At 42.1% G+C, this 23888-nt stretch overlaps 1 protein-coding gene across 2 annotated transcripts in view; it reads right to left on the bottom strand.

Annotated features, from left to right (window-relative positions):
- Positions 1-714: 714 nt before the first annotated feature.
- LOC127583025 (CDGSH iron-sulfur domain-containing protein 3, mitochondrial-like) overlaps positions 715-23888 on the bottom strand; it is a 38860-nt gene continuing 15686 nt past the window's right edge. The window contains exons 2-3 of one of the 2 annotated variants that reach the window (XM_052038723.1): positions 23668-23799; positions 715-1077 (exon numbers count right to left, since the gene is read on the bottom strand). In XM_052038723.1, the coding sequence (XP_051894683.1) occupies positions 889-1077; positions 23668-23799 (321 nt within the window). In that variant the 3' untranslated portion in view covers positions 715-888. Of the gene's footprint in view, positions 1078-12145; positions 15710-23667; positions 23804-23888 lie in introns of those variants that run through there. The other variant, XR_007958193.1, reaches the window with a different exon arrangement.

Here is a 23888-nt window from a genome sequence, read left to right as displayed (position 1 = left end):
ACTAGTACTCTCATTTCTGAGTCAGGCGATTCTTCATGTTCCACTCCAGAGAGCTGAGCACAAAATACAGGCCGACACCCCAGGTGTGGCACTAAAGGCTGTTCAAAGTGTTACCTTTCAGTCGAGGAGAGCAACAAAGATCCCACCAGACACTAGGGTAGGGGAAGATAGCCACACTGTCCAATAATTAATGCTCACTTACATCACAAAACCATTTATCTGGTCATCACATTGCTATCTGTGGGAACTTGCTGTGCACAAACTGGGTGCCGTGCTTCATTCTTGACAAGAAGAGCAACATGTCAAAAATAACTGGTTGCAAAACACTTTGGCATACTACTACAGATGAGCATGTCACTTTTAAGAACTCAAACTTCATCCAAATTTACTCCCCATTGAGATTCTGTATAACTTCTTGAAGAAAGTAAGCAGTTTTCCATTGAATCCTCAATAGATCTTTGTGAGACAGTATCAGTGGGGGCAGTCTCTGAAGGTACACTAATGCAGCTTTAACACAAAACAGAAGGCAGGGTTTCTCAGCTCAATATATACATTTGCAAGATTTTAACTTCATTAACAACATGCATTAAATTATTACATTGAAAACCTTCTGTAGTGATTGCCTTCTTGCTAAATTTAATTGAGAATCAATTCAATCCTATTTACTTAGAACGTGCAATCATGCCCCCCCCCCCCCCCCCCACCCATGCAAAACCGAAAGGCCAACTCCAAATGCAGGAATCCCTGAACAAACTCTGCTGTTAAATCTAACAACAGAAATCCCTGAAACACTGAAAACTGCTCCTAAAATAAAACCCTTTACATCAGGTGAACAGTGACTTCCCATAGTGTTTGCAAATGTGGTGCGCCGCAGTTTGTGCTGTAGCTCTATTCCATGGAAGGCACTGTATAGAGATCAGCACCTTGGACCCAGTCCTCCTTGTGAGTGCCATCACAGTACGGGGCTCCCTTGGTCTGCTTGCAGCCACACAGGAAGACCGTCTTCCCTTCCTTCACTCGAAACCTCAGGGGGGTTGGAGCCGAAGGGATGGACCTGTGGCTTCCATCACAGAATGGCTGAGAAAAAAAAAGCCACATAGTTAGAGACAAGAAGTTTAGACATTGGAAATACATTGGTCCAGACCAATCTAGTCCCACTCCCGAGATAAATCTGGTCTATGTGACGGTATATCCTAGTCCCTTTTGCCCCTTTCTTTGAACCTGTGTTCCCACTAATGGAAACAGTTTCCCTCTATTCACCCTATCTAAGCCGATCTCCATATTTAAGGAAGGATATTCCTGCTTTGGAGGTAGTGCAGGAATGGTTCACTTAGTTGATTTCTGGGATGAGGGGTTGATGCGTGAAGCAAGGTGAACATGTTTGAGACTATGCTAACTTGAGTACAGAAGAATGAGAGTGGTCTCAGAATCCACCCTGTCGATCCCCTACAGATTCTGAGGCGGATTGACAGGGTGGATTCTGAGAGGTTGGTTCCCCTAGCGTGGGTATCTAGAACTAGGGTGCATTGTTTCAAAATGGGGGGGGGGGTCATCCATTTCAGACAGAAATGAGGATGAACTTCTTCACTCAGAGGGCTGTGAATCTTTGAAATTACTCCAGACAGATGTGGGGACCGAGTAATTGAATATCTTCAAGGTTGAGATTGGCAGATATGTAAACTACAAAGAAAAAGACATGCTGGAATCTGGAGCAACACACGAGATGCTGGAGGAACTCACCAGGTCAGGCAGCATCTATGGAGGAAAATGGACAGTTGATGATCCGGGTCGAAACCCGAAACATTGACTGTCCATTTTCCTCCGTAGATGCTGCCTGACCTACTGAGTTCCTTCAGCATCTCGCGTGTTAAACTACAAGGGAGTTGAGGAGAAGGTGGAAAAATCACTGCACATGTTCAGCAACCTCCACATGTTAGCACGGCATGTGGACAGTGGTACCGGCAACAACTTTGGCCACTTCCACCTGAAAATGATCTTCCAAGCCAAAAGGTTCGGGCACTCCTGATCTAGAGCTTGTTTCATCTCTGAACATAATAGGAATAAAACTGCAACTGTTCCAGTCACACAAATACTATGGCCACCAGAGTAGGTCAGAGGCTGCTTACCCTGTGGTGAGTGACTCAGCTCCTGACATCTTAAATCCAATGCATCATCTACAAGGGGGTGTGATGGGATTTTCTCTGCTTGCCTTGGTGAGCACATCTCTAACACTCAAGTTACTCAACACCTTCAGGGGCAAAAAGCAGGCCACTTGATCGGCACGCAGTCCATTATTTTAACCATTCATTCTCTGCACAGTTACAATTTTTACTATCATAGTATACAGCATGGAAACGGGCCCTTCAGCCCAACTCATCCATGCACCGCAGCAATTAGTAAACTTCCTTCAGAACATCTCCCAGGTCTGTGACTGGCACCCCCTCCCTCCCCAAGAAACAGGGGCAGCTGACGCACAGGGACACCACCACCACCACTCACAGGTTTAACCCCAAGTCATGCACCATCCAGTCTTGGAAACTTCTTCATTGCTGGTTACAAATCTTGGACCCAACTCTGTGGTAGGATCTTCACCAGAAGTTAGCTCACTATCACCTTCTGAAGATCAATTAGGGGAAGGACAATAATTCTGGCCTTGCCACTGTCTTAGCCTCCCTTGCATAAGTAAATTGAAAATGACAACAGTATTTTAACTGAGAAGAGAGTGCAAAAATGGACACTTCACCACAGTCTCACAGATCACCTCCAGCAATTATTACACAAAAAATATTGTTATACATATAGAAATTTACTGGATGTGTCATGGGATGCCACGAGAGACAAATCATTTGGTCTGCTTGTTGTATAATCATTGCTTAAGGGACTGGTTCAATGCTTCAAAGGAATATTTAAAAGTAGATTAGTTTCCTTTGATACTTAGATTAAAAAAGACACATCTCTGATATGAAACGTCCACTGGCACAGTGAAGTTTTGGTTATTATTAATATTTACACAACAATTTATATTTTTGGCAATTATGTTTATCAGTAATTTTTCTAATTCACATTGGGTTCCTTTTGCATCATGAAAATTCTATTAGTAGTGTGGGTAATGCTATCAACTGGCTTCAGACTCCAAACAATGAGAGAAATCGGTTTTGATCCTGACTGCCACACAGCTATTCCTGATAGGAGAGAGAATGACAGAGGATAAAAGGGAATAAGAGAGAGAGCAAGAAAGAGAGAGAGAGAAAAGAGAGGAAAAGAGAGAGCGAGAGAGAGTGTGAACACATTCATGTGAATGAATATGAATCTGGTCCGAGTTTAGGAATCATACTCAATTAGCTGTACACAGCTGAACAGCTTGTTGAAACTAATAAAGGATGGTTGCCTGAGCTCACTGGCTGGAACTTAACACACCTGTAGAACCACATTGTAGCAAGAAGTCAATGGCTTAAGAGGGGAATAGACAGGTATAAAAACTAGCAAAAAGAACAAGTTTGCAACTTTGCAAAGTTGCTGGGAGCAGTTTCAATATGTCACTTACTGGAGATTAAAGGTAATACGTCTGAATTTGGTTACTATTTTATTTTGAGATATTAGTTTGAGAATATTAATCAAATTGACACTGATAGTTTTCTCATCGGCATTCAATTTTCATCACAAATTGGGAGAATCATTGAAACAGATTAAGGATGAGGAAAGCTATCAACTACTTTCCTTACTTCGCAGCCAATACCTCCTTATCTACAACTTTGCTTGAAAATCATACAGGAAGCAGCAGATGTGACATTTCTTCCCCACCCATTTCCATCAGTTTTACAGAGGATCATGTTGTTGCTTGAACAGAAAGCGAAGAAGAAAGAGTTGTGCCCTGAAGGTCACAGCATTTCTTCACCAGAAATTCTCCCATTTGTCAGGTGAGGTCAGTGTCATAAATCCAAACTGCATTCTTACTTGGAAGCAGAAATGTCAAGAAAAAATTAAAACCTTAAAGAGAGGAATTATCTTGATTGCATTTGGATGCCAGACTGCTACTTGAAGGGACTCTCAACTGCAAGGTCATGGGTTTCAAAGACTGGTTGGCCAATAAATTTGCCTCCTTCGTTGAACTTCTTACTAGGTTTTAGTTTAGAAGGGCATGACTCAATTTCCTTGTCAATTTTGTTTGATTCAGTCATTCCAAAAGTCTTTGTCCAAATTGCTTATCACTTAAGTCAACTAAGCTAACGTATCTTCTCATCACATCTCTGAACAGTCATTGTGCACAATTAATTACTTTTGCACTGTAGTGCCTTCCTTACTAGGGACATAGAATACAGGACAGTACAGCACAGGAACAGACTCTTCGGCCCACAGAGTCTGTGCTGACCATGATGCCAAATTAAACTAAACCTATGTGCCTGCATGTGATCCATATTCCTCCAGTCCCCTGCACGTTCATGTGCCTGTCTAAATGGCTCTTAAATGCCATGATCCTGTCTACCTCCACCACCACCCCTGGCAGTGACTTCCATGCACCCACCACTCTCTGTGTAAAAAAAACTTATACTGCACATCTCCTTCAAACATTCCCCTCTCACCTCAAAGCTATGTCCTCTAGCATTTAACATATCTACCCTGGGAAAAATACTATCTACTCTATCTATGCCTCTCAAAATTTTATAAGATCTATCAGGTCTCCCATTAGCCTCTGACACAAATATATGAAATGTGGCAGTCATTTCACATACAGCAAGATCATACTATTGGTGACAAGATGAAAGACCAGTTCTGCATGCTACTGGCTGAGGAAGGAATGGTGCCAGGACATTTTAATCAGCTTCTCCTCTTCACAATGTGCCACTGAAAAATATAAGGTATTGAGGGGTCTTGACAGGGTGGGCAGGAAGAGAATGTTTCCTTGTGGAGGATCCAGAGCCAAGGGTCGCTGTTTAAAACGTTGGGGTTACCCATGTGAGTCAGAGATGAGGTAAGTTTCTTTTCTCTCTCAGGGTCTTGAGTCTTTGGAACTCTCTTCATCAAAAGGTGGTGGAGACAAAGTCTTTGAACACAGTTAAGGCAGAGTTAGATAGATTCTTGATAAACAAGGGTTACCAGGGTTAAATCTAAATGTAGAATTGATGTTGCAATTGGATAAACCATGATCTTATTGAACAGTGGAGCAGAATTGAGGGGTCCACTCTTGCTTCTAATTTGTACGTTTGTATGCATTAGCATCTGCTTGGATCACTGGAACAAAAGGATGGGCTTTCGCTTCACCATTATATCAGTTTGTAGGATAACATCAAGCTTACAATGTTTGGCTTGAATTGATTAAGGGTGCAAGAACAACAACTTGCTTCTAGAGTATTTTTTACACAGTAAAATGATTGAAAGCTCTCCAAAGGAATATTCCCAAACAAAATTTGACCGAGCCAGAAAAAGGTCTTCACACCGAGGACACCTCCACTATGCTGTGTGCACTACAACTGTCAATGTCAAAGTCAAAGGCAAGTTTATGGTCATATGCACAAGTACATGTGTGCACAAGTGCAATGAAAAACTTACCTGCAGCAGCATCACATAGCATCAGATACACAACATTCACAAGAAAAACATAAATTATACAAAATTGATGCAAGAAAGAACAAAATTAGAACAAAAAAAGTTCATTGTAGTGCAAACTGGTCAAAGTGGTCACAGTGTTGCTATACTGAGGTAGTGAATAGGGTTGTGCAAGTTGGTTCAAGAACCGAATGGTTGAAAGGAAGTTCTTGAACCTGGTGATGTGGGTCTTCTGCCCGATGGTAGCTGCAAGAAGATGGCATGGCCCGGATGGTGGGGATCTTTGATGATAGCTGCCTTTTGAGGCAGCACCTCATGTAGATACTAGCGATGGTGGGGAGGGATGTGCCTGGGCTGAGTCCTCTACAAATGTGCTAAGTAAGATATGTCTAGCTGTTCTAAACTGGGCATTCCTGAGGTGTTGTGGACCATCAGCAGCAAATGTACACCACCAAAACCTGTAGAGTCAAGGCTTGGCATATCCCTCATTCTACTGTTGCTATCAAATCAGGCAATCAACCCTGGTTCAATCAGGAGGGCAGCACAGGCATATCTAAAAATGATTGTGGTGCCATCTCATTGAAGGTGCAACACAGGACCACATGCATGCTAAGCAGCAAAAACAGTATGCATTAGACAGAGCTAAGCAATCTCACAACCAATGGATCAGATCAAAGCTCTGCTGTCATGAATGGTGGTGGACAACTGAACAGCTAACTGGAGGGGGAGGATCCAAGAATATCCCCACCCTTACTGATGACGGGACTCAGCACTGTGTTCAAACTGATGCGCAGTTGAAGAAGCATCGTGGCTTCCTTCTAAGATCTTGACCATTGCAGAAACCAGTCTGCAGACAATTCGATTCACCCTACCCGATGTCAAGAAATGTCCAAGCACTGGCTACACGCCATGGTGATTTGGGATGGCAATTCAGAATCAGATTTATTATCTGACATATGTTGTGAAATTTGTTGTTTTGTGGCAGCAGTACAGTGCTATAAATTACAAAATAAATAAATCCTGCAGAAAAAAAAGAATGAAGTAGTGTGCATTGGTTCATGGATCGTTCTGTGTATTTCCCACACACTGGTTAAAGATCATCCTAATCTTCCTGAGTATATCCCATGCACTGGATATATACCATTGTGATTTGGAAATATTTTGTTGTTATTTCACTGGCACTGGATATAAATCCTGAAATTCCTTCCCCAACAACACTGTGGGAGCACCTTCACCAGAAGGACTGCAGTGGTTCAAAAAGATGGCTCACCACCAATTTCTCCAGGGCCATTAAGGATGGGCAATAAATGCTGGCCTTGCCCAGATCCTGAAAAAGGATCAAATAAAAAAATGAGACTGACAGATTTTAAAGAGCATCTTAAAAGGAGCGAGGTAGAAAGCTCTAGGGAAGGGAATGCAGAATGTTGGAACCGTATGGGATTAAATTTGGAGAGCTACAAAGAGCAAGAGTTGAAGGAATGCAGAAATTCTGGATAGGGAGGGGCAAGGCCATAAAAATGTCCTAGTTTAAAAACTATGCCATAAAGGTGGGTTGTGAGCAGAGGGATGATAGGTGAACAAGATTAGGTGTAAGTGAGGATATGAGCAGGAGAGTTTTGATGAAGGATGTGAGGTCAGTCTAGAAACAGTCAAACCTAGAGGCAACAAATGCTTGGATGATGGTTTGGGGCAAACCAGGATAACAATCATGTAAACACCTCACAGATTATATCTTTCCCAACTTCTAGCAATGTTAGGACTAAAAATAGGAGGGAATAAATTGGAACATACCTTATGAGGTTTATATTGTGAAAGTGGCATTCAGATGAAATGCAATAGCAGTGACATTTTGAACCAATAAGACTCACTCAAGAAGAACATGAAGACACCTTACAGAACTTTAAGACATCCCAAAATATTTATAGCTAATGAGCATCTTTGAAAGGTTTTCATTGTTGTAATGTAGGAAACACAACAGCCGATTTCAGCACAGCAAACCTATTATGGCCACAATTTTCATTAGCAATATTGATAATGGGATAAATTTGATTATGGCATCAGGAACAACTCCTATGCTTTTCCTCAGATAGTAATATCCATGTATCCTTTGCGTTCATTGGAAAAATTAAGTGGTTAGTTTGACGTCTCATTCAAAAGATGGCAACTCTGACACTGCAGCACTCCCTCAATGCTGCAGTGCATCTGCCTGGATGTTGTGCAGGTCTGTGGATCCAGAACCTCACAACTTAGAGACAAGAGTACTACCCACAAAGCTACAGTTGATACGATCGTTGGCTGCCAGACCAAGGAACTAAACTTGGGCACAAATTGCAGGCAGGTGAACAGAGAGGTTGTAAGCTACCTGTGCTTGCTGACCTATGTGTCAAGGTCAAAGTCAAATTTATTGTCATATGCACAAATACATGTGTGCACAGGTGCAATGAAAAACTCACACGCAGCAGCATCACAGGCACATAGCATCAGATAAGCAGCACTCACAAGAAAAACATAAACTAAATTATACACAACCTTCACAAGAAAGAACACAATTAGAACAAAGTCCATTTTAGTGCAAAGTGATCAAAGTGGTCATAGTTTTGCTAAACTGTAGTGATTAGGGTTGTGCTGGTTGGTTCAAGATATGAATGGTTGAAGGGAAGTAGCTGTTCTTGAACTTGGTGGTGTGGGACTTCAGGCTTCTGTACCTTCTGCCCAATGGTAGCTGTGAGAAGATGGCATGGCCTGGATGGGAGAGTACAACTTCATATTATTGCTCCACCAGCAGTAAAACAATAATATACCATTAACGGAGAAATTATATGGTGTGCATATTGGGGGGGAAATCAACAAAAAGTTTTGGGAAATCAGAAATGTCTGCCTAGAAATTTAGTCGCAAAATGCTGCTTTCTCAGCGTTGTGTTATTGACAATCAATGTTTCCTGGAATGCAACACCATAACAATAATTTCCCAGTCATTTCCCATCACTACAGGGAATAAGTCACCCCTGCATCCCCAGGTGATTTATATTCCTGTGTCACATTCCTTGCAAAGCATTCAAAATTAGACTAAGTTGCCTCCAGAAGCAACCATCATTGGGCAATTGGGCACTCTTGGGATAACAATGCTTCAGTGATGCAGAACTGGACAAGGACACCTGTAAAGAACATCCCATATCATTTTGCTGTCCTTTGATAGAGCAACAGTCACCCACCAATCTGACTCCCAGACAAGTCCATGCCTAACACCACTGTACACCCAACTCGACCACCAGAATCAGGTTTATTATCAGTGACTTAAATGAAGTGACATTTGCTGTTTTGTGGCAGCAGTACAGTGCAAGACATTAAATTACTATAAATTACAAAAATAAATAGTGCAAAAAAAAGGAGTAACGAGATAGTGTTCATATGTTCGTGGTCCATTCAGAAATCTGAGGGCGGAAGGGAAGAAGCTGTTTCTGAATCATTGAGTGTGGGTCTTTAAGCTCCTGTACCTCCTCCCCGATGGTAGTAGCGAGAAGAGGGCACGTCCCAGATTGTGAGAGTCCCTTGTGATGGATGTTGCCTTCTTGAGGTTCCACCTCATGAAGATGTCCTTGATGGTGGGGAGGGTTGTGCCCGTGAGGGAGCTGGCTGAGTCTACAACGCTCTGCATCCTCTTGCAATCCTGTGCATTGGAGCCTCCCTACCAGGCTGTGATGCAACCAGTCAGAAACCACCACCAGGCTCAAGGACAGCTTCTAACCCGCTGTTATAAGACTCTTGAACGGATCTCTTGAACGATGAAGATGAACTCTCGATCTCTCAAGCTACCTTGTCATGGCCTTTGCACCTTATTTATCTACCTGCACTGCACTTTCTCTGTAACACTATATTTTGCATCCTGTTATTGTTTTTCTCTTTGTACTACCATGATGTACTTAGGTTTGGAATGATCTGTATGGATGGCATGCAAAACAAAAGTTTTTCAATGTATCTCTGTACGTGTGACAATAATAAACCCATTACCAATTACTCCCCAGTAAACCCAATTTTTAATCTTCCTGACCCTCCAGCGGCACCTCTGAGGCTCTTAACCCTCAGACACTTTTCTGATCTCCATCTCAGATCTTGGTCCTCCTAGACAATGCCCTCTCCCTGCTCCCACCCACATATCAACCACAGACCCTGATTGGTGTGGATCACTTCCCTCCAAACCCCATCGAATCCCAGGTCCTGGGTGACACATTTTAGTTCCAGAAAATGTGCACATTGGAATTTGTTCTTAAAAATAACATTACATGTGCAAAGGAAAATAGAAGCATATGTGATTCTGGACATTGCTTGGAATTGTGGAATACAAAAGCAAGGAAGGGGAAATTTTTACAATGAAGATTCAGGTGCAGTGTTCTTGAAGGATATTCGAGGCACAGTAAAGATGCCAACTGTAGATTTTCCAGATGATGGCAAGGAGGGGAAGCTATAGCTTCGAACAGAAACTTGAGTCATAGAGCGACAACCTCTTTGCCAGCCGAGAGTTAGTTGGAAGGTGTGTAACAATCAAGTATTGGAAATGCGTTAAAAAAAGACAAATAGTGAAATATTATTTCTGTCAGTCAGTCACTAAATTAAAAACAAGGAGGCATAAATTTGAGGTTGGAACTATAAATTACTGAAGGGGGCGGCTGGAGAGTTTTGTTTCCACATCAAAGCGTGTCAGAATGTGAATGAGTCAGCACTCGTGACTACTGAAGCCAAGCCAATCACAGCATGCAAGGCAACATTAAATAAACACTTGAAGGAAAATATTAAAGGATACGAAGAAAGTGAAGGGAAGTGGGATTAGAGTAGAACAGCTCTGATGAAGAGACATCAAGCAAAACTAAATGACTTCCTCTGTGCCAAATTTATTTGTAATAAATAATGCTTCTCATAATTGGCACTTTATTGACAGCATGAGTTGCCTTGATGAACTTTCCTTCCTGATGCTAACATTAACATGCCATTAAATGACCACAACAAAGTTCATATTTAACTGGAGCTTCACATCTTAGAAGGTGTGAAAGCTCAGTGGAGTGTGGGCTTTGTGGATGAAGAGTTTGTTTCTGTGTTTATGACTCTATGGGAACAAGCTTGCATGAACCATAAGCATCACAGTGGGCAGCTAGCTTGTCTCTAGGTCAGGAGGTTCTGGATTCAAGCCCTGCTCCAGAGACCTGAGCAGCAAAGCCTTAAACTGACACTCAAGTACAGTCCTAATCCTACTCCAATTTTTATGTGCTGAATGGACACATTGTAAAAAAAAACTTGGCAATACTTTGAAACAACATTATTGCCAAATACTTATTCCAACAACTCACAACATTTAAAACGTATCTAGATGAGCAAATGAATTGCCAAAGCATAGAAGGCTACCGATCAAGTGCTGGTGAATGGAATTAGTGTAGATGGGTAGTTGATGGTCAGCAGGGATATAGTGGGCTGTTGGTTCTGTTTCTGTGTTGTATTACTCTATGAATTGCAGACAGGTTGTTTGTGTGTTCGTTTGTTCTGCACGAGTCTGTTAATTCACCAGGACCCACATTTCAATTGAACTGAAATACACTCTTCACCAAAGTTACTGGCTATAAGTATCTGAGGTTGTTCTGAATGTAATGCCAAAGGTGCAATAGAAACCCCCCCCCCCCCACCTATCACCTGCCAGGTCTTGCTCCACCCCCTTCCTCCACCCTTGTATACTGGCTATCTCCCCTCTTTCTTTCCGGTCCTGATGAAGGAACTCAACCCAAAATGTCGACTGTCCATTTCCCTCCATAGATGCTGCCTGACCCACTGAGTTCCTCCAGCTTTTTGTGAATTGCTTTATGATATTAAAGCAAGCTTTCCTTCTTCTTTATTGTCCTGTTGCCAAATAACTTATTTCTGTTCCGCACACTCTATGTAGCGTGAATGCAATGTATCTGGAAGTATTCAGTGCTGCCATTAAGTTCCTTAAGTGGAAAGTGTTCTATTCTTCACCAGGTGCAGAAAATTCAAGTCAATATATGCTTCAAAGCCTTGCTAATAATTGCAACAAGTGCACATTTCTTCCACTGGTTTGTATTTTTCCCAACTAGTTCTTCAGATGTTTTCCCCATTCCAGTGGCATGACGCAACTGTGGGCGAATGAACAACGTGGCCACATAAATACTCCGTAAGTGACCCAGACCACAAAGTGCTGGATCGAACAGCTTTAGAAGATGAAATGTGTTGCCTTGTGTGCCTCTGAGCATAGAAGGGTAAAAGAAGTACACATTAGTGCTGAAGTGTCCATGGAACGGTACCAGACAGATGTCCATGTTACGTAGTGAGATGCTGCATGTTCAAAGAGTACAGTTAATGACACATTAACTGCACGCAAAGATTTTAAGAATGTGTTTTGTGAAATAAACCCATGAATTAACTAATTGTTTCAGTTTTCTAAAAAGCTGCCTTATGAATTTCATACATTTAACAGTGAAAAGATAAGTTTTGAGAGGTTCTGCAGGGATAATGAACATTATTGAGTTACACTGTGCAGAGAATATCCTGGTCAGCAGGGCCATGGGAAAAGCAGAGAAAACATTCCATCAATTATATAATAACTGGTTTATGTACTTCCAAGCAGGAGGATAAAGTATACTGTATTCAGCAACTATGTTTTTTTCTCATATTTTTTGTTTTTATTAGAAGATAGGAGGAGGTTATTCAGCCCATCAAGTCCATGCCAGCCCTCAGAGCACTTCCATCAGTCTCATGACCCTACTTGGTTTCCCTGTAACCTATTTGCCCATCAACACCACCCTGATCCTCCTCACACCCACCCACAATAGGGGCGATTGACAGTGCCCAATTAGCCTACCAATATGTCTTTGGGATGTGGGAGGAAATCAGAGCAGCCCAGAGAAACCCACGCAGTCTCAGGGAGAACATGCAAACTCCACACAGACAGCAACGGAGGTCAAAATTGAACCTGCGTAGCTGGAGCTGTGAAGCAGCAGCACCAAGTTCTGCGCCTCTGTGCCACCCTGGTTTGTGAACTAAAGTTGGCTCCCTGTTGAACAATGGCTCCGTTTTAAAACCCCTCCGCAGCCTTGACACTGCGACATTGTGGGAGCTTGCTGTGCACAGATCAGTAATCATATTCAGCATTACATCAATGACTACACTTCACTCCCTCTTGAGATAAGTAAAAACTTGTTGATATAGTTGCAACCTCTGCAGTGTAGTATCTGCATGGTTTCAGTTGCCTGGGTTCAATTTTGTCCTTGGGTCCCATCTGTGTGAAGTTTCCGTTGGGTGGTGTTTCCTCCCCCACTCCAAAGGCATGCTGGTTGGTTAAGTGGCTCCTGTACATTACCCTTTAGTGTAGAGTAGTGGCAAAACAACTAAAGGAGAGTTAATGAGCATGTGAGAGTAGCAGGGACATAAACAGAGGGGGAATGGCTCTAATGGGATTATTCTGCTGGGAGCTGGCATGGACCTGATGGGCCAAATGGTCTCCTGTGTCATAATAAGTAAACAAGCTCTTATAGATAAGAAAGCAAGTGTAGAGGTATTTTGGAGTAATTTAGTCATATTACACCGTCCAATGCATACATCCATTAATATAGGTTAAAAAAACTTCATAACTCCAGCTTTGTCGTGGTCTACAAGAGTGAATCGGATCCATGTTATTCCATGATCCGGCAAACTCTCTCGCAGGCCAGACCAAGCACAAACTGCTAAATTCCCTTCTTGATCCACTCTGAATGGACTAAGCTCGCCTTGGCTCAGTGCCCTTGACCATGGGTCAGTTGAGGGAGGTGAAGTTAATCAGCAATTCTGCTCCTTGCTCTCCAGTGACCCCCTGCTACACGTAAACCAATACGACTCAGTGACCTCAACCCCAGTGTACAGCACAACTGCTATTTTTTAACAAAATCAAAACATCTTACTTTTACAGTGGCTTTCATGTTGTGAAATGTTTTGCAGCTAGCTGACAAAAGCCTTACATTAACTTTACAGCACAGAAACTTAAATAGTGTAAGCCAATGTTTATGCTCCACATGAGCTGACTCCATCTCACCCTATTAATATACCTTTCATTTCTTTTCTCAATCATATGTTTATCTAACTTCCCCTTAAGTACATCCATGCTATTTGTCTGAACTGCTCCTTCCAAATTCTCACTGACTGGGAGGAGGTTAGGTGAAGTACCTTGAGTTTGGAAGGGTGAAAGGTGAGTGTTGGGAAGGAATGTTGGAGAATATTGCAGAGAAGCAGTGAAAGAAAGCTTGAATTGACCCCTTTATGATGTTGCAACTGGTGGTAATCACTCTTGTCTTCAAGAAAGAGGCACATTATCAACAAAAGTGATCACCTGGGGAGATGGAATATTTTCGAGTTTGGTGGGGACGAGGTGGGGGTGTGCAATGAAATGCTGTGCTTTGGCACTTTATTGGATGTTCGTGGTTTGAAGTGCATTTTTTATTATACATACCGAAAGCCTTGACATTTATAATACTTCCAGATGTGGACAAACATGCTGTCCAGATAAAACACGCTGAAAGTTTTTGCCTGGTGATTTGTGATGCAAGCATGTCACGGTGAGGCCAACGAGTTGGTGGAGTGGCTGTTGAGTCTCAGTGCCAGGTCCCTGTCCTGCCCCCAGATTAGTTGAAAGCATAATAGTTATGTTTGTAAATTAGCAGCCAGAAGCCTGGACCACTGAGTGGGAGAAACGAGTTTGAATCCCACCATGGTAGCTGGAGAACTTAAATTTAACTTCAAATCCAAGTAAATCAAAAGTTATTGCGGAAAATAAAAGTTCACAGTGTACGAGGCAAAATATTTGAAGACTGCCTGGCTAACAGGAAACAAGAGGGTAGGCTTAAATGAGCCTTTTTCTGATTGGCAAGATCTAAGGAGGGGTGTGTCACAGGAATCAGTGCTGGGGCAACTTCTTACAATTTATATAAGTGACTTGCATGAAGGGAAACAAGACGAGTTTTTTTCTCTTTCTTTGGAACTCTCTTCCTTAAAAGGTGTAAGGGGGGGTAGGTGAGAATGTGGAGTTGAAGTTAGAATTATATTAATCAGGGTCATATTGAATGGCAGACTAGGCTCGAGGGGCTGAGTGGCCTATTCCTGCTCGTAATCTGTATGTTTGAATGCACATTCATAAACAAATTGATACGATAGGTACATGGAGCTGAGTTAAATAGACAGCTATGGGTAAGCCTAGTAATTTCTAGGGTAGGGACATGTTCAGCACAGCTTTGTGGGCCGAAGGGCCTGAATTGTGCTGTAACTGTTCTATGTCCTATGTTCTAAATCTGGAATGAAGAGCTAGCATCAAGTAATGGATTTTTGATGGATCAATTTTATGAACCCATGCTACTTTGTGGGAAGGTAAGTCACTGATCCAATTCCGGATCAAATAACAAGAGTTCAAATCCCACAATCAAAATAAATCACAAACAAATCTGTAACAATTGACACTCTGGATTGTTGTTTAAGAATCCATCTGGTTTAACAATATCCTTTGGGATAGAAAATCTTCCCCCTGGTCTAGGCTGGATGTGACTACTAACCCACAGCAACTTGGCTAATTCTTGACTGCCATCTGGTCCTGCATGTCATTCAGTTCAAGGGCGAGTAGGGGTAGACCTAGTAGGCAATTCCTCCATCTGGGGAATTAACTAAATGGAATCTGGAATATAATTGGATGACCATTGATGGGCTTCTTGGGTAAAGAGCTCCAAAGAAAATTCACAGCCCTCTAAGTAAAGAGGTTTCTCCTTATCTCTGTCTTAAATGGTTGACCCATTACTTTAAAGAAATAGACTCTGAACTTCAACACCAAGAAGTTCTTTTAAGAATTTTATATGTTCCAATGAGACGAACATTCTCCAAACTAGTGATTCCCAATCATTTTGAATAAAAGCTCTTCTGTTCACAATGAACACACCCACTCAAACACATGAACATACAAATTTGGAGCAGGAATAAGTCATTCAGCTCTCAATCTTGATTGTCATTTAGGGATGATCTGGCTGTAACCACATTCCTGTCCTCCATGGTAACCCTGCACCCCTTATGTATCAGGAATCCATCCGTCTTTGTTTCAAAAATTTTCGAAGATTCTGCTTCCATCACCCTTTGAGCGGTTTCGAAGACTCACCACCTTCAGGGAAAAACAAATAGTCTCATTCCTGTTTTAAATGGATGACCTCTTATTTTTAAACAGTGACCCTGGTTCTAGATTCTCCCACAAGAGGAAACATCCTCTATCCAAACCTTCCTCATCAGACAACTCCCCCAGTCCAGGTATGAGTTGTGCAGATCTTCTCCAAACTGCTTCCAATAATTGACATCCTTCCTAAAACAAGACTAATATTATACACAATACTCAGATGTCATCTCCCCAATGCCCTATATAACTGAAGGATAACTTCCCTACTTTATATTCTTTTCCCATAACAATAATATTTTGCTAGTTTTCTGCTAATTATTTGTTCTACCTGCATACCAGCCTTCTGTGCATTATGCACCAGGACACCCAGGTCTCTCTGTATGTCAGACCTCTGCAATCTCTCACTATTTAGATACACCCAGTCCTTATTATCTGCAAGGGAAAGGAACACATTTCCTGTGGACTACAAGCAGCACAGATACCACTATACCCTCTTCTTTGTAACCAATACACCCACAAAATAAATACAGATATGCCCTAGAATGTTCCAAAGCATTGATGCATATTAATAAACACATTAATATCTGAAAGATAATTATATCAATTAAGAAAATGCTTCCACTAAATGTTTGAAACTTACAAGCAGCGGTCAGTTTTGAAATCACATGCAATCAGTGGAGGGCCACTTGACTCAATTGGTCTGGAAGCTGATCAATGTATTTATACAGACAATGATTAGTTCTTCAAGATGTACGTGTATTTAGATATATTTGTATAAAAAATAAAATCAAGATGGGTGTCTGTCATTGTGAGTATGCTCGTTTATTACTTTTCCTGCCAGAATCGATAATTTCAAATTTTTCCACATTATGGTCCATTTACCATTCACAAACTATCCATATCTCTTTGTATCCTCCTTATACCTATCTCACAACTATCTTTCCTGCCCATCTTTGCATCATCAGCAATGTTTAGCAACCATACCTTTGGTGCTTTTACCCAAGTCGTTTATGTAAATAGTAAACATCAGATGATGTTTCCAGAGGCTCCTTTTGAGGAGGTGGCGCTGTCTTGGGACTTGCCGAATGTATATTTTTACTTTCACTGCGAACTTTCTAATTATGTCAATATTATTTAAGCCTCCTGGACCCTCTCCTTTGATCTTCAATAACATCCCCCATCCCCAACTTTAGCCTCAGAGAATATGAGCCCATTCTACTGACTCTCTCATCCCAGAGGACTACCTTATTATCTGTAGGAATAGCACAGTCCCCCTTTTTAATTGACTTCACCAAGTTTGTTCTATAAAATTTATACTACTGCTAAGGCAAGAAGACAGAAATCTACCTTGAATGCCCATAGGAAATGCTCCTTTTTGACCAGCAGAGGCCCAATGGCCAACATTTTCTATGATTCTCCACTTCAAAAAATGTTATCCTTAACTTCTAACAAAATTTAACATTTTAGTTTTTATAAACAGCTTGTGGAGTTAATGCACTTGTGGAGTAGAGTGAGACCAAGAGAGTGAGAGGTTACTGCAGGAGCCACAAGGACACTACGTCAGCTGACTATTGGTCTCTTGAGAGGGTTGAGCTTGACTAATTGGTCAATCTGACCACTTGTGGTTTGCTCCAGAGGCAGATGAAAAAAAAACACACACATGAAAGGAACCCAATTTACTCACAAAAGCAGATGGGAACCTGCCAACTCTAACTGGTTTGGCCTGCACAGGACAGCAACGTGCTACAACAACAATATTTATACACAACTTTACCGTAGCGAAAACATATCAAGTGTACATGGTAGAGAAGGCAAAAAGACTGTAATTATATTACAACTTTCACAGGCTCAGTTCCTCCCAAAGGGCAACACAGAAAATAGGAGGCCATTTGACCCTTTGAGCCTGGTCTACCATTCAATACAGTCAGGATGGAACCTCTTCAACCATTCGGTTCTTGAACCAACCGGCACAACCCTAATCACTACAGTTTAGCAAAACTATGACCACTTTGCACTAAAATGAACTTCACATTTCTTTTGTTCTAAATGTGTCCTTTCTTTTAAAAATTGTTTATTTATGTTTTTCTTGTGAATGCTGCTTATCTGATGCTATGTGCCTGCAATGCTGCCGCAAGTAAGTTTTTCATTGCACCTGTGCACACATGTACTTGTGCAGATGATAATAAACTTGACTGACTTTGATCTTAACAGCATATGTCTGTTCTCTCACCCTACTCCTTGATGCCTCTCGTGTCTAGAAGTTTATCCATTTCTTTCCTGAATACACTCAGTGATTTGGCGGCTGTAGTCCTCAGTGGTAGTAAATTCCACAGGTTCACTGATCCCTTTGAGAAGGAATTTCTCCTCTCCTCAGTCCTAAATCACTTTCCGTGTAACCCGTGAGAGCGTAACCCTCTTGCCGTGTAGTCCCTTACACTAGGCACCACAGCCAGGGAAACATCCTCCCCACATCCAGTTTGTCTCTACCATCAGTAGAAGACTAGAACCATTGAAAATATACCATCTGAAAGACGATTCAGCCCATTGTATTTGTGCTGGTCAAAAAAAATGGTTACCTAGGCTAATCTGTCCCCATAGCACCAGGACCATGTGCTATTCTGTACACTGTTTAAATGTGGGGAGGGTTTCTGTCTCCACCACCCTTTTTTAGGCAGTGAGTTCCAGAACTCCTCATACCCTTCAAGGTGAAAACACACTCATCTCCCCGTAAATTCTTTCAAGAATTACTTTAAATCTCTGTCCTTTGGTTTTTGATTCCTCTGCTACAGGAAGTAAGTCCTTCCAATTTACCCTGCATGAGCCTCCGGGTGAACCCTCCCCTCAGCCTCTTCTGATCCAAAGAAAACAGCCCGAGCTCATCCAATCTTCTCTCATTGGTACAATATTCCAGTCCTGGTAACATCGTTGTAAATCTTCTTTGCGACCTCTCCAGTGCAATCAAATCTTTCCCATAAAGCTGTGATGAGAAGTTTATGCAGTCTTTGTTTTGTGGTCTAACTGGTGTTGTATACAGTCCGAGCTTAACTTCCCTGCCCTTATATTCTATGTCGAGGCCAAGAACAGACAGCACCCTGTGTGCCTTCTTAATCAACACTGACCTGCCTGCTACCTTTAAGGATCAGTGGACACACACTCCAAGTTCCCTCTGTTCCTCCACAACTCCCAATATTGTCCCACTTATTGTCTATTCCCTTACTTTGTTGCACCTTCCAAATGCATTACTTCACATGGTAAAGTAATTTACCATTCTATTTACCAATTGCCTCTCATTAGTATTCTATTGCATATTCTATACATAGAATATTCTAAATGCATTCTATTTATCATTTTTCTGCCACATCATCTACATCTTCCTCCACTCTAAAACTTCCCTGTCTACTACACGGCCAAATTTATATTACCTGCAGACCTCTTTATCCTGTAACTCATTAACGTACACAATAAAAGGAAAGGAACCAGGTGGTGAGCCTCATAGTATCCTTCCTAACTCAACAAACGTTCCCTTCTACTTCCAGGCACTGTGCCAAATTCTGTTCAAATCCATTCGCAGTCCTTCAATCCTCTGGCGCCAGTCCTGTGCCCAGGGATGGTTGAAAGATCGACATCTCCGTGACTCCAGATGATGCTCACCACCTCTCTATGTTCTCCCTTGCTTCTCTCAACAGCTGGGATGTGTTATCTGGGCCTGGTGAATTATCCATTCTCAAAGATGCTGAACCTCTTAATACTTCCTCTCTTCCCTTTCAGTATTTTACACTCGCCACCCTGAACTACAAAATCGGCATTACCCCCTTTTGTGAAGACAGGTGCTAAGTATTTTTGAGGAACATTGCAACTGCTCTGGATGAACAACTCTTGCAACTGGATGAAATAGTGTTTGAAGATCTTCCTCAAACTGTGCTTGAAGCTCATGGTCTACTGGGCAGCAGTGAATCTCACTTCCCTGAGTCATGGAACACCAACGACAGGACTACCAATGCTGCCTCTGCAAAATACTCCCAAACCAATGGCAGATAAGCAAACTAATGCCGATGTCCTTTCCCTGGCCAATATCCCCAGCTCGAGACCCTAATTACAATCAGTTCTGGTGGGCATAGCTGACACTAGACTCTCGGAACAGGCAGTCTATTCCGAGCAGCAAAATTGAGACACAGGAGACTGCAGATGCTGGAATCTGGAGCAACACACAAAAGGCTAGAGGAACTCAGCAGGTCAGGCAGCATCTATGGAGGGAAATGGACAGTCAACATTTCGGGTCGATTCCGAGGTAGATCCCTGCAAGGAATTACCAGACAGGCAGAGAAAACGAGTCAAGGTTGTTTCCAATGTCACCTTGATAAGGTGTAACATCTGAACCTTGGGAATCTTTGGCAACTGCTCTGTCCAAGACCGCAAGAAATTGCAGAGAGCTGTGATTGCAGCCCAGTCCATCACGCAAACCAGCCTCCCTTCCATTGACTCTATCTACACTTCCCGCTGGCTTGGGAAAGCAACCAACATAATCAAGGACTCCTCCCACCCTGGTCATTACCTCTTCTCCCTCCTCCCATCGCACAGAAGATACAAAAGCTTGAAACATGTACCACCAGGCTCAAGGACAGCTTCTATCCCTCCGTTATCAGACTCTTGAATGGACCTCTTATGTGAGAAAGATGAACTCTTGATCTCCCAATCTACCTCATTATGGCCCTTGCACTTTATTTGTCTCTCTGCACTGACTTTCTCTGTAACTGTAACACTATATTCTGCATTCTGGCTTTTTTCTCCTTTTGTACTACCTCAATATACTTATGTATGCAATGATAGAACATAGAACAGTACAGCACAGTACGGGCCCTTCGGCCCATGACGTTGTGCTGAACTATATGAACACCTCCTCCATGATCAACCTAAGCCTTCCCTCCTGCATGGCCCATAACCTTCCATTTTTTTTATATCCATGTGCCTATCTAAGAGTCTTTTAAATGTCCCTATTGTATCAGCCTCTACCATCACCCCCGGCAGTGCGTTCCAGGTACCCATCACTCTCTTTGTAAAGAACCTACCTCTGACATCTCCCCTGAACATTCCTCCTTTGCCCTTAAACGGATGTCCTCTGGTATTGGCCATTGCCGCCCTGGGGAAAAGGTGCTGGCTGTCCACTCTATCTATGCCCCTCATAATCTTATACACCTCTATCAAGTCGCCTCTCATCCTGCGTCGTTCCAAAGAGAAAAGCCCTAGCTCGCTCAACCTTTCCTCATAAGACATGCTCTTCAATCCAGGCAGCATCCTGGTAAATCTCCTCTGCACCCTCTCTAAAGCTTTCTTATCCTTCCTATAATGAGGTGACCAGAACTGAACACAATACTCTAAGTGTGGTCTTAACCAGATTTTTATAGAGCTGCAACATTACCTCGCAGCTCTTGAACTCAATCCCCTGACTAATGAAGGCCAGCACACCATACGCCTTCTTAACCACCCTATCAACTTGCACTGCAACTTTGAGGAATCCAAGGATTTGGACCCCAAGATCCCTCTGTTCACACTGCTCAGAATCCTGCTATTAACCTTGTACTCTGCCTTCATGTTCGTTCTTGCAAAGTGCATCACTTCACACTTCTCTGGATTGAACTCCATCTGCCACTCCTCCACCCAACTCTGCATCGATATCCTGTTGTAACCTATGACAACCTTCTACACTATCTGCAACCCCTCCAACCTTCATGTCACCCACAAACTTACTAACCCCTCCCCCACTTCCTCATCCAAGTCATTTATAAAATTCACAAAGAGCAAGGGTCCCAGAAGAGATCCCTGTGGAACACCGCTAGTCACCGACCTCCAGGCAGAATATTCTCCATCTATTACCACCCTCTGCCTTCTGCGGACAAGCCAGTGATCTGTCTCGATGGCACGCAAGCAAAAGCTTTTCACTGTATCTCAGTACATGTGACAATAAAATAATTACCAATTACATCCTCTGCCTCCACACTTAGATTACCTTTATGATTTCTAATGGGGCAGAGTGATCCCTTAGTTAGCCTCTTGCTCTTTATGTAGGTATAAAATATCTTCACATTTTGTTTGAATTTCCTTGCCAGTATTTTTAATTTAACCCTACACTTTCTACATTCTCCTTGACTTTCTGCTGTGTTAAGCTCAAACTTTCAGTGTCTGACATAAGCTTCCCCTTTTTCCCTTATCCTACATTCAAAGGAACTTGTCATACAGCAGACTCATGGTTTGGCAGACTCGCCTGTTTTCTTTGTGGGAATGTGTTTTCCTTGAACCTCTTGAATCTTCCTCTTAAGTGTCTCCCATTACTCCGAGACTGATTTATCTTCATGGCTCTTTCCCGCCCACGTTTTGCCAAATAATTTCTCAGCCTCGTAAAATTAACCTTGCCCCAATTTAGGGCTTTTATTTTTTTTCTTTATTCTGTTCCATAGCGATGCTAAATCTTACGGAATTACCATCATTATCACAAAAACGGTCTCCCACCTAACCAACTTCACCCTTTCTTGCTGGGCTTGCTACATACTGGCTAAAATGTTCTCCTGAATGCAATTTAGATAGTCAGAACTCACTGTCTGTATCCAAATACAGTAAAGTTCCAATAATCCAACAGGCAAATTAGTAGATTTTCCAGTCTAGTGGATGTATCTCCTATTAATCCCCAAAGAAACTTCTATATCATTAATTTTACATATTACACTGTTGTGTAATAAATTTTCCAGTGAACTTGGTGAGTTCAAAGGGAACAGGAACTCCGGATGCTGGCTCCCACCTGCCCACACACCCCACTCGCACACTGGACCCCCAACTCAAAAGAGCAAGACCCCACTGCAACACCAGCCTAGGTGTGTCAAGTGGGAGAGAAACCATAGACTTCTGGCAAAACTACTGAGCCACAGCTGACACTAAGTGGTTTTTAAATTGGCCAGTGAACAACAGCTAGAAGCCCTAATTTCATAGAATGACCTACATCCTGAAACCCTGATCAAAAGGCTTTTACTTCCTGGAATGCCATAAGTAAATAGCTACTTTGTCAGAAAACCCTGTTTGTTGTTTCAGTATTCGAGCCAACTGTAAGGCATTTTGTGAACTAAAACCAGTATTTTCAGGTTAATTTTCATGTTTTCAGAGTGAAGGAACTCAACTGTGGACAAGGTTACAGTTTCAGCCCTTCTGGTTTTAAACTTACAGGACAATTTTACAGGTCAATGTTACAGGATAGAGATGGTTGCAGAGTGATTAACTTATTTGGACAGCTGAATCTTTGATTTGGAGCCATCAGATCAAATCCCACCTATGTGGTGGGGTAATTTAAATTTAATTAAATATGTCTAAAAATACAGGTAGTTCTGCCATAATGTATGTTTCCATATTGCAAATTGGGTATATCACGGTTGGTGGATTAGGGAACACTATTTGCATTACATGAGCTCCATTGATAAGAGCGCAATTGGGAAAACCTGTTTAAATCTGTGCTTTGAAGGCAACTACAGCCTGTTCTGCTATAACACGACTTCTTCAGGAATGTAACTATCGAGTTATAGCTGAACTGCCTGTATTTAAAAAGTTAAGTGACTATGGAACTCCTGAATTGTCCATAAAAACACAACTGATTCAGTAATTCCCTTCAGAGAGGGAAATCTACCATCCTAAGCAGTCCTGACTATACATGACTCCAGATCTACAATATCAGGAGAGACAAGCACTAGTTTTGCCAGCAATGACCATATTCGTGAAAAAAAATCTCTCCTTAACCTTCAGAAATTCCAGGAAGGGCCAGTAAAATGTCAGAACACTGCAGAATTACCATTGTTTTGTATCCATCTTATTTTGTGCTCAATGTTGAATCCTTTACGTACCCATGAGTACTTTGCATCTAATGCTTTACCTAGACAGCATTACCTTAAAACAGGGAATATAAGTTCACAAACCTGCTTTTGACTGTGCCCACATGCACACCAAGCGTACAATTTATTTGCTTCGAGATCCTCCTTGAATGGATGTTTAGCCGCAATAACTGCTCTCTTTGGTGTAGGTGAGGTAGTGTACCAGCAACTTCTCATCTATGCTTGGAAGAGAGGAAAAATTAAAATACTGGTTGGTGGTTTTGATAATGAAAAGGTTATACTATTGTTAGGCACAGTCGCTGATG

This window comes from Pristis pectinata, chromosome 25 (genome assembly GCF_009764475.1).
Source record: "Pristis pectinata isolate sPriPec2 chromosome 25, sPriPec2.1.pri, whole genome shotgun sequence".
Classification (NCBI taxonomy): Eukaryota; Metazoa; Chordata; class Chondrichthyes; order Rhinopristiformes; family Pristidae; genus Pristis; species Pristis pectinata.
The sequence above is the reverse complement of the archived record's forward strand: the minus strand, read 5'-3'. Positions and strand labels throughout refer to the sequence as shown.